Source organism: Hydra vulgaris, chromosome 06 (assembly GCF_038396675.1).
Source record: "Hydra vulgaris chromosome 06, alternate assembly HydraT2T_AEP".
Classification (NCBI taxonomy): domain Eukaryota; kingdom Metazoa; phylum Cnidaria; class Hydrozoa; order Anthoathecata; family Hydridae; genus Hydra; species Hydra vulgaris.
Window position 1 is genome coordinate 16,068,613 of NC_088925.1, and position 12,627 is coordinate 16,081,239.

The window sequence follows — 12,627 nt, forward strand, 5'->3', positions numbered from 1 at the left end:
ATATCGAAATCCATATTGATGATCAGAAAGTTTTTAGATTCAAGATGAGAGATTAAGTGTTTGTTAATTAAAGATTCACAAACCTTGCTTATGATAGGAAGAAGACTAATGGGAATAAGCACTAGTTTTGAAAGTATAGACAACAGCTCCGGTGAACACTTCTGCAAGACTATAACAGGTATGTTGTCCAGGCCACAAGCTGTGGAAGAGTCTAAGCAGGAATTCACTTTAGATACAGAAGCTGGAGTGATACGAATGCCAAACAATGGATCAACCTCTTTGTTGACGCTATAAGATAGAACACAACTAGTGGAATCAAGAGATGATATTGATGAAAAGTTCTTAGCAAAAAATTCAGCTTTGTCTTTAAGTGAGGTGACAAAGTCTGAACCATATAAGAGAGGTGGAGCAACAGATTTGCCCTTATTATAGATACTGTTAAAGATTCTCCAGAAGTCACAAGAGCCTAATATTTGTGATGAGTTACGAGATATCATGACTTGAAAATAGCGGGCTTTGGTATTAGACAAAACCTTTTAACAATGGTTTCTAGCAGTAATAAACAGGTGTCTATTTTCTGGAGAATTATTTTGCTGATAGATATGGAAGTAACGTTTTTGATTGGCAATTGCAGTAGCACAATGTGAGGAAAACCATGAAGAAGAATGAGGCTTGACCTGGAATGGTCAAGAGGCAGTAAAAGATTCCATTCCGGCCTAAATCCAAGACGAAAGATTTCTACTCAAGGGCCATCACGAAGAAAATCATGGAAAGAGTCCCAATCAGCTTTAAGGTAGTTAAGAGGTACAATGATAGGGGGATTTAGATGATGAAGAAGAATGAGATAATAGTTTTAGAGAGGTCAAACTGTGATCAGTAGCACCTAAGGGTAAATGTGAAGAAACTGAGCAAAAATAAAAGAATAGTCTGTGGGTTCAAACCTAGTTTCCCAACTAATAGGTAAATTCTTATGAATGTAGATGCCCCGACCAAGCATGCGATTATTGGAATCTTTAAAAATTAAAGGAAAATAGCCATCAACACTAAGATCACAAGATGAGACAGCTGAATTTAAATTAGTCTCACAAAGAACAAGTAGGTTTAGTGAGCTTTGCAAGAGCTTTTATGATCGCCATTTTTTGAGCGCATACTTTCATCTTTTCTGACTAGAGACCATATCTCCCATCATAACAGTATCCTATTGTACTTGATATCCACTTTCCATTTTTGCAATGTCCAGATAAAGTCCCTTAACATACCCTTTACTGACACCACCCGTATTTTTGGAGAACAAATCTAGATGTGAATGGAACATGAATATTCATGCACGTACAACAAGCCAGCTCCTTGAATTTTTCAATATGCTTTGCAACCAATTGTTTGTGAATAGGGTAATTTCCTAAGAATCCAAGAACTATATCACAAAATGCACACTAAGCTTCTTTTTCAATTTCTGTCATTGCTTTTTCAAGCTCTTCAATATTGCTTTTATTTCTCTGACTTCAATATTGCTTTTATTTTGGGCTAAACAAATATATTACCTTAGATCTTTGGAAACTTGAGACAAATTTTTTGTAAAACTTCTCTAAAATATAATGCTTTTACAAACTTTTTTACAAATTCTAGTCTGATAAAAAATGGGTGTAAGAATAAGACTTTGTAATAATATACTGGAGGCTGCTTAGGAACATTAAATAATCCTGGCTTAAGTTCCAATCATGGTGGGCAATGAACTTTCTTGTGATGATCATCGTAGCTTTCTTTCTTCTGTACCAAGTGTTCTGCAATTCTTGCCTAATAATTTCTATACCACCAGCCTTGATGAAAGAGGATCCTGACTTGGTAAGATCTAAATTTCTGATTAAATCTTTTAGCTTACTCTGATTTGAAGACTGAAAAGTGGTTATTGTTACAAAAGCTTTTTCCATGTCTTTGCTACTTTTATTTGCATAACTCTTGAGATAAAATATTAACTGCAACTTCCATCGTAAAAGAATGAACTGAATAACGACTTCAACATAAATAAACATTATGGTGTCATGTTAAAAAACGATCTGGAATATGATTCCAATAAATCATTTTTATATCATGTGTATTAAGTATATCATATTTGCGTTTCTAAAGCAAATAGAGTTTTAGCTCTTATTCAACACACATTTTCATTTTTAAATGCTGATATAGTTCAACTGATATATATTTTGCTAGTACGCCTTTTTTTTTAAATTTTGATAGCATTTTGCTAGTATTTTGAATATACTTCTGCTATTTGGAATCCATTTCTGAAAAAAGATATTCTTATAGAAACGGTACAGCATAGAGCATAGAGGGTTGAATAGAGCAACGAGGCTTTTTTCAGGAAACTCAAAGCCATTTCATGAATTTAACAATCTTATCAATGGGAAGAGAAAGAAGTGACTTAATTATCTTTTTTAAATGTATTAATAATTTATACCAGGTTTAAAATGGTGTCTTTCTTAAGGAACTTTCATCTACCAACAGAATTAGCTGAAAGTATTTGTGAACATATCCATAATCAAAGATTTTCTGAGAACAGTAGACTCTCAATTAGAAGAAATAGTATTAATAAGTGCGTCATCCCAATTTGGAACAATTAATCGTTTGATGTCAAATAAAATCAGTATTGAACTTGAAAGAAAAACTTTATTTTGTGACTTGAAATGTTAAACTGTTGTTTTTAAACTTGCTGCAAAAGTATTTTACTACTCAGTGAGCATATGCTCACTGCATTTAAATAAATAAATAAACAATAGCAAAACTTCATTACAAAATAAATATGTAGTAAATACTTTATGTTTAATTAAATGAAGACTTTTTGAGGGTATGATAAAAGTATATTACATTTTTTGTTTGTTGTGGTACTGGTAGGCTGCCAATATGTGGAATAGGTGCTGCAGTTGATTGGGAGTCTGGATATTAAAGAGGTTATCTTCCTTTAGCTTATCTGTACTTCGTAATATCAATCATATAAAAGTAACAGTCAGAATGATGGTTCTTTAACTTTCTCTATACTCTGGGAACAACAAAAAGCATTGCCTTTCTTCTACCTCATAACCATTCTGCTGGAGTAGTTTAGCAGGTTTTTACAATCACATGAAGGCCCAAGTTTTGTCCTGATCACCTATGGGTAATCCAAAATATTTTGTGAATGCTATCCACTACATGGTACCTTTTACAATCTTATTTAACACCTGCTTTTTACCAATATGTCTACATACATAGCAGAACATCAGGGTAACTTCAGCATCCTCTAGTAGCCATTAGCCATTATGAGAAAAACCGAACTTACCTAGATAGCACAAATACATATATAATGTGTATTAGATACGTATTTAGAGTAGTTTAAGGTGTTTTGAAAACAAATTACTTGGGTCATGAATGTAATTTTTAATGCGCATTTGATAAAAAACATGCAAATCATTTTTATACATTTTGTAAAAAAATTATGCAACGCGGAAACAGAAAACCTCTTATTTCAAGTACCTATTAATGACGTACTTTTATGTCTAAAATGTATGTATTATTATTTGTCTTTTGTTTAAAATATAAATATATTTATGTAATAAACTAAAAAAAGAAAAAGAGAAAAACAATTACAAACAAAACTGAAAGTTAAAATAAAAATCATTGCTTATGAGAAATATGCTTTATTGTAATTTACTAAAAAAGTATTGTTAATAAAAATATAGACTTGAATAATAATTATTTGATGGAAATGATGACCAAGTTCAAAGTAGTAAGGGAAAGGGTATTAGAATAAGTTACCTACCTTGCGTTAAGATTTTAATTTGCTCAGTAAATAGTCCAAAATCAGCGTATATACATAGTCACCACTATCAATGTTGTGATCTTTCTCAGTAAAAAACTAAAGCGTGCGATTAAACATAATATAAAAAGATCAATTTGTTTTTTTTTCAATGTTTAAAATTTTAGTTGAATGTTTAAAATTTTAGTGGAATGTTTAAAATTTTAGTTGATTGTTTAAATTTTAGTACAATGTTTAAAATTTTAGTTATATATTTAATTTTAATTCAATGTTTAAAATTGTGTTTAAATGAATAAAATTTTAGTTTAATGTTGTAAATTTTTAGTTAAAAGTTTAGAATTTTAGTCAAATGTTTAAAATTTTGGTCAAATGTTTAAAATTTTAGTTAAATATGTGAAAATGGTAATTATATGTTAAAAGTTTTGGTAAGTAAAAAGTTTAATCAACACCTTTTAATTTTATTATTATTTTTATTGCGTATTTATTTTTATACATGATTTAAAAAAAAAAAAGATAAGCACATTTTTAATTTATGCACAAAATTTGAGCAATAAATTTATAAGTGAAAATCGTTGTTCAACTGTTTGGAATGAGAAAAATGATCAGTGCAATAAATTAGAACCTCTATGTTCTTTAAGAGTGAAATATCGTTATGGAAGTAGAAAAAAATTAGGGTATTTAGAGTAGTGAAACATATTAATTTTAAACCTGGAGACCTTGTGTATAATGGCAGCCTGGGACTCAAAGACTTCAGAACACTGGGCAAAAAAAAATGGGTTTAAAGGCTTAATGGCCTTAAATTTTTTAAAGTTTATTAAATAAGTCTTTTAACGTTTTTTGAGCTCCTGAGAGACACCAAAGATTAAAAATAATAATTATGTTAATTATGTTAATTTTAAAACCAAAGTCCTTTACAGAACTTCATCTCTGTTGCTGTCTGATTATCAGACTAATTTTTGCAGCTCGTATTTGAGTATATAATATATATTAGTGATGAGTAAATATTCTATTCCTGTTTTAACAACAATGTGACATAAAAAAACTTTATAATCTTAACTTTTTTTTTTAATGTCTAAGAAACCTGTTTATATTTAGATTAATACTCATTCTACTTATTGATTTGATTAATCCTAGCTATTATGTCCTGATAAATTTAAACTAAAATTTATAATTAAAATATATGTATGAAATATATATTTGAAATATATATGAAATAAATGAAATATGTTTGCGATTTAAAACAGTTTTGTTAATATAATCATTATTGTAATCCAATATTATATTGTATTGTAATACTGTATTAATACAATATTATATTGTATTTTAATACAATATTATATTATATTGTATGTAATACTGTATTGTAATACAATATTATATTGTATTATAGGTAAATTGTTACTTAATAAATAACTTTTCAAGTTTAATTTAGAATAAAAAGTACAACAAGTTTTATTGAATTCAGATATTATTGATTTTGTTACAAAATATGTGTTTTGTACAAAAATTGCACATTTTTAAGAAAATGATTTCACAAGAAAAAAAAAAAAAACAGAAAAAATATTTACTAATTTTATTGAACACATTGATCTTATGAAAAAAACTGAACCTGGATCACTTTAAAATAAAAAATATAATCAGATCACTTTAAAATAAAAAGCCAAGACCTACACAAACAATCTTCAACATTAGCAAGCTGAAAATGCTCTGATTATAAAAGAGTTAAAGGAAGTGGTGCTCTAGAAAAATGAATAAATAATTAAAAAAATTTATTTTGGATGATTGTAATTGAGTCTGACAGACTGCTAGCAAATTTGAATGTAGCACAACTCACATCACTGATCACAACTCACATCCCTGATCACAACTCTAACTGTTAAAAAAAAGAAGACAAGGATTAGTTCCCATAAAATGAAAAAGATAACCATGATAAATGACAGCCGTCAAGAAAGATTTTGCCTAAGGTATCCTAAAGAGAAAGGGCAAATCCATTGAAAAAAGCTGTGCATCATTGAGGGGAAGTCTTATTTCACTTTGGCTCAATCAATGGCAATGATGGTTTTTACATTGAACAAACTCCTGTCTGGATAAAACAAAATAAAACTGCAAAATTAAGTAAAAATTGTCTTGTTTATTTCTGATAAAAAGGTGTTAAAATTGCATCTTGTCCCTTTGATTAACTTCATAGCTTCATAGCATTACAGTTAAACAATGACATTCTTTGAACAGAATTCCATTAATCATGTGGCCAAAGTGATAAGTCTGGTAAACATCTTAGAATGTCGCCTAATTAAGAATTTTTGGAGTATTAAAGGAATGGTGTGAGCAACGAATTGGCAGGCTAAAAATCTGATATAAATTTGTATTAGGATAAATAGCTGCCTCAAGAAAGTTAACAAGAGTCTTGCGAAAGATCTTGCTAAATCAACTCACCCTTAAATTGGGAAAATCAGAATATATTAACAGAAACTTAAATTCAAACAAATAAAGGAATAAGTTGCTCTCTCTATATATATATTTCTGTTTAATTTGTAGCTTTAGACATTAGGAAGTAATAGCAATTAATAATTTTCACGGATTTTTATTGAACATCCATTTACCCTCAAAAAATACTGTTTTAACACCATAAATCTTGTCACCAGGTTTATTGTAACCAAATCTTGTTACCACCATTTTGTAACTAGGTTTATTAATATTGTTACTATTTCTATGAGTTTAGATATTTGACATTTATGTTTATTTTATTTATACTTTTTATCATTTAAAAGGTTTAAAAATATGTTTATCATTTAGCTGGGTTTAAAATACAAAATAATAAAAACTTAAAAATTTAGAAAAAATAAGAACTTACTTGTGTGGTAAACTTAACTTTCTCTTTAACAAGGGCAGCTGCAAGTTGTGCAGAATTTTGAAAATGTACATTGTCTAAAGGAAATAAAAAATTTTTTGAATAAAATTAACAACTAAACTAACTTGATTTAAAATTTATATGTAAACGTGCATACACACACAATAGTTTTTTTAGAATGCGCACAAATATTATTTCACATTCTTTAGATATCAAATTTGAATTTTTAAAAAGCCAAAAATTTTTTTTTTTACTTATGCATAACTTATGATTTTGTTACAGTTTCAAGTTTTATTTTTTAATTTCCAAACCTTTTTATACATGAAAATGTTAAAAAAACTTTATACGATTAGCACGCCTAACTTTAAAAGATGTCATTATTTACACCAAATTAGATGAGTAAGATCATTGGAGCTTAAATTTTGTTGATATACCCCTTTTTTTGTTTGAGATTTTATAAAGCAAAGGTTTAATAGAGGCTTTTTATACGAATGCTTGTTATTGCAATTATTTTTAGTGGAAAATTTTGTTGTAGTTTATGTGGTAATTGTATGCATTTAAAATAGATTTCACACTTCGCATACAGCTATACCTTATTTTATGCTCCAAATGCACCGTTGAAAAGTAAAAAACTTTTCAAATGCCAACGCCAGTTAAATTTAGTAAAAAATTGACCCTCAAAAAATGTTTTTATTGTCATGTTATCACTGGTATCTTAATTAAAAATATTCTTGCGACTTCATAACTCTTAGAAAACTCTGACTCTACTTATTTTAAGTGACTCCCTAATTTTCCTAGTTCTATATTCTGGTACCATGACATGTTCAGTAACAAAAAAACTAGCCCGTTTTCCTTTTTACTACTTTTCTGAAGCTCAACACATCTGGATATAACAATCATTTTAGTCTCACCAATACAAATGCAACTGTATGAGCATTTTAGCTGGTCGATACCTGGGTTTGAGTTAGGAAGAAGTTAAAATTATTTGTTGCAAAATAGTTTAAACTAGACGCCGATGTTAATCTACTTCTAATTAAAATAATAATTTTGGGACCAACAATGGGTATCCACAGAAGTTATATAAATGTTTGTTTATCCAATAGTTAAGATATGGTATTTTTTGAGTCGTCTTTTATATAGTCTCTGACAATATCACTAGGACTGTACAGTCATAGTCATTTTTTGACAAATATGTATATCAGAAAATTAATTTCTGATTGGATGTGTTTTTGAGAGAATATTCCTTTTGCATGATATAATAATCCTTTGAATACTCCCATGATAATATTAGAGTTTATGCTTATATTTAAGTTAAACATTGATGGCTTCTTTTTAATGTATTTGAAATGTATTAGCCATTGTGTTTGTAATAATAATACCTAGAAAACCTAAAGGTTGTTTTTGGAACTTAACACACAAACATATTACTGCAAATACAATTGCTGAGTTCAGCTGTTCTAACTAGATATACTATAAAGATTATAAAATAAAAATCTATTCATATTTATTTACTTACCATCTGCAGTTCCATGTATAAGTAGAAAATTTTTGTCTTTAAATCGAGAGGCTTTTGACATCAATGCAGTTTCCTAATATTTAGAAATCTGCTTATAACAAGTCAAATATTTTTTCCTTTTTTAAAATAAATGCTTGAGATGTTTTTAAATTCAAGATACAAAAATATAATACCATAGGGAATAACATCATAAACTACCTCATATCCTTTTAAATCATCAGCTACAGTAGGTAGTCCCATATATCTTTCACTGTAAACAGTATCTAAATAAATGAATGAATTAAAAAAATAAAAAATAAAATCATTAATAAAATTTTTTATTTAGAAACGAAAATTTTTATTTTTTTTGAAATAAAATTGTAAAACAAACAAACAAAACAACAACAACAAAAAAGCATGTGACCATGGTTAATGACTAATATCTTGTTGATACATTAAAAAAAAAGATTTAATAAACTTTCAAGTCCATTCTAGAGAAAAAATTTAGCAAACAATGTAAAAAGGTAGTAAAAATATCATCAATATTGTTAACAAAAAACATGTATAACAAGAAATGAGAAAACAATTTATACACAAGGAGATTTTACCATATTTAAATTTAAAAAAAACAGCCACCTTTCCTGAAAATTTATCTGAATTGCCCGAATACTTAGTACAAGGGTACTAAGTATTCGGATGTACAAATACATAGTACTAGGTACTATGTATTCAAATACATAGTACCTAATACTACATATTTAAACAATTTTATTAAGACTCCAAATAAGTCAAGTTAATATACTTAATTTTTTAGCTAATCATTATTGCAATAATCTAAATCTTGTTATATTTATGAACGGTAATGTACTTGATGAGTTATCTACTATTTGTCTTCTTGGATTAACTCTTACTTCCAATCTTTTTGGAAACCATATATCAAATCCATTGCAAAATTTGCTAAGGTTGCATCTCTTTATCGTACTCACCACTTGTTTACTCCTGATTAGATTCTTTATCTCTATAAATATGGAATACTGTTGCCATATCTGGAGTAGATCTTCAAATTATGCCCTTTCTCTTTAAGGGTGCAAAAACGCATTGTAAACATAGTTGGACCTGCTCTTGCAGCCAACCTTCAACCATTATCACATTGTTGTAATGTTGCTTCTCTTACTTATTTCTATAAATACTGATGGGCAATGCTCTAAAGAGCTAGCATCTTATGTATCATCTACTAAAATTCATTCTCATGTTACTTGTCATTCAATTAAGTCTCATCTTTTTACTGTGACAGTTCCTAAGTGCTCCAAAAATTCTTTTTCATTATTTTTTTTCCTTAAATATCAGTTCTTTATGAATTCGCTTCCTTCAGCTTGTTTTCCTGATTCATATAATTTGCAATCTTTCAAGTCATCTGTTAATTATTATCTTGCTTTATAAACTTCATATATTTGTTTCCAGTAACTTCCAACTCTAATAGTGGTTGCTTGCAACCTTGTTGGAAGTTAAGATGTTAAAAAAAAAAGCCAATGAAAGGCTTATTTGAGTTTTTTAACTCTGAACTCAAATAAGCCATGACAGGCTTAATTGAGTTCAGAGTTAAAAACAGCATGACATTCGTTAAAACTCATTTCATGACATGACATAATGACAAAGCAAGAAATGATTTTGATTGACAAAAATTGTTCTCTTGTGACATTTTCAAATGTTAAAAAAAAAATAGTTTTCTTATGACATTTTCAAATGTTAAAAAAGAATGTTTTCTTGTACCATTTTCAAATGTTTGAAAAGTATTGTGTTTTAGTGACATTTTCAAATGTTAAATAAAATTGCTAACAGGGATGCTAAATTATTGTTATATGATGAATGTATTTTTAAATATTTTTTTCTCAACCAGCTTTATTATACCAACAATTATAGTTGCAAATTATTATAGTAGTAAATTATTATAGTAGCAAAAAAAGACAGTAGTTAAGAGTAGTTTAATTTAAATAAAAATTCCAATTACATTTTTTATCGTTTAAATGCATTAATAGGGTTTATAAATATCGTTTAAGCGAAAAATAGGGTTCCATTAATAACTGGGGAACAATAATCTTTTAGTTTTCATACTCTCATTTTTATAAAGATAAGTTGCAATTTAATAAACCATTATACTGTCCTTAATTATTTATTTGTAATATTTTTTCATAAGGTCACCAGTATAATTAAAAAAAAGAAATGAAAATACAGTTTCTAACCACCAGCACAATTTTTTTTTAAATAGTAAAGTAATACTAATAAATTTATTATTAGATTCCTGTACAATTTACAACTATTTTATTATGATTTTATATGCATTGAGTGTATCATATTATATATACATTATAATATTATGCATAAATATATTTTCTATAAGTGTGTGTATATATATACACACATACATAGATACATATATATACATATATATATATATATATATATATATATATATATATATATATATATATATATATATATATATATATATATATATATGTACATATATACACACACACACATATATATATATATATATATATATATATATATATATATATATATATATATATATATATATATATATATATATATATATATATATATATATATATATATACTTATTACTTGATCGCATAAAAGCTATTGGCATTAATATTTTAGCTATAGCTATGAAGGCATGTTAATCATTACAGGGATGATTGATTAAACATAGATCATCCAGGTCATATTTTAAAAATTTGAAAAATTGTTTGGATAAAATATCCGGAAAAAATGTGGAATATACTCTCCTCTTAAATTTGCTTTCCCTATATAAGACTTAAAATGTTTAAATACAACGTGTACATATGAAAATTTAATTTTATATTTAAACAAATAATAGTTTTCAATATTAATGTTAGTTTGCAAATTATATAATAACAATTAAAAAAATGTTACAACTAAAAATCCAAACTTTGTAGCTTCAATTTATGTCTAACAATGTTTTATAATTTTACCGACTTTGTTGCAAATTTACTCTTCTATAATATACCATAGTCTTATTTTTCTTCAGAATTTAATTAAACATGTCTAAAAGATCGAATAATCAAGAGGCACTCCATGAATGGGTGTATGTTTTTTTGGATTTGCATCCAAAAGAGAACAAATTGTTTATTTTTATTCATTTTTGCTAGGAAAATTTTGCAAAATTAACAGATAAATCGCCTACAAAAATTGATAGATAAGGTCTGTGTTTTACAGCAGAGCTTAGCCAAAAAATTCAATGTTTTCCAGCAGTATGTATTTAAAATTATCAATGAAAAGACAAGCATTTGATATAATAAAAAAACTTAAGCACCAAAAAGAACATTGGCTCAGAAGACTGTTGTGCATTCTAAGTGCTGAAAATTGGTTGCACTTTTCTGGAAAAAAATTGTGATAACTGACAACGAATCGTACTTTCCTTTGTGCATCACAAAGCTACTATATATTCTGATCCCGAAGCAACTCCTAATAAGGTCAAGCTCAAAAGAAAAAGCAAATATGAGCCAAAATTATTAGTTTGAATAGCCTTGTCAGAGAAAAGGGTCTCAAAACATTACATCGCTCCTACTGGCCAAGCAGTTGACAGGATGCGTACATTTACAAATGTCTGGTTAAATTAAAAAAGTTCATCAATGAGGTTCATAAAAATGACAAAATTGTGTTCTGACCTGATCTAGCCTCCGCACACTATTCAAACAAAGTACAAGATTACCTTAAAGGCTAAAATATTGAATATGTGCCGAGACATTAACCCTGCTGATGAGCCTGAATTATGTTCAATAGAGGATTATTGATTTGAAATTAAAAGATTGGTGTAAGCAGACAATTGGCAAGGTAAAAATCTCCACTAACTAAAAAGTCAAGAAGAGTATCATATGAAAAAACTTGATCAAAATTGCATACAATTTTGGCTTAGGGCAAATACCTTTACAAGAGATAACTGTGTTTGGCCAAATGGACTAATAAACAAATAATTTTGATTTTATTTTGTAAAATACAAACTTTTTGTTAATATGCTTTTAAAATTGATAACTCTGATCAAGAGATATTCATTTTCAAAATTTGACTGGATTTTTTAGGATTTATAACATGAAACAATTAGCCCAATTAACTGCTTTTAACCAATACTCTGTAAGAAAATGTTTTCAAAACCTAAAACAATAAGTTTTAAGTCAAGATAAATTTCTTCATCACTGTTTATATAATGTTGACTAAACAATTGTACAAAAGCTTGTAAAAGTTTTAGCAGATAGAGATTGTAAACAATTGGGAAGAACCTATAGAATGAGGTAACATTGGTAACTGCATGTTAAACTTTGAATGCAATTGAAAGTTCTACTCATTCACTATCTGTTTTTCTTCGGGTAAAATTTTGCAATACATAATAAAGGAAAGTCCTAATAGATAAAAAGAATTTGCGAATCCTTCTGCTCGGATGAGCTCCAAGATTTTTAT

At 27.7% G+C, this 12,627-nt stretch overlaps 1 protein-coding gene across 14 annotated transcripts in view; it reads right to left on the reverse strand.

The window, feature by feature from the left end:
- Positions 1-12,627, reverse strand: part of LOC100201649 (prolyl endopeptidase FAP) — a 104,805-nt gene that overhangs the window by 2,167 nt on the left and 90,011 nt on the right. For 10 of the 14 annotated variants that reach the window (XM_065799357.1, XM_065799352.1, XM_065799353.1 and 7 more), the window contains 4 exons: positions 8,347-8,411; positions 8,149-8,221; positions 6,636-6,709; positions 3,788-3,883 (listed from right to left, as the gene is read on the reverse strand). In XM_065799357.1, the coding sequence (XP_065655429.1) occupies positions 3,794-3,883; positions 6,636-6,709; positions 8,149-8,221; positions 8,347-8,411 (302 nt within the window). In that variant the 3' untranslated portion in view covers positions 3,788-3,793. The remainder of the gene's footprint in view (positions 1-3,787; positions 3,884-6,635; positions 6,710-8,148; positions 8,222-8,346; positions 8,412-12,627) is intronic. The other 4 variants (XM_065799346.1, XM_065799345.1, XM_065799354.1 and 1 more) reach the window with 1 other exon arrangement.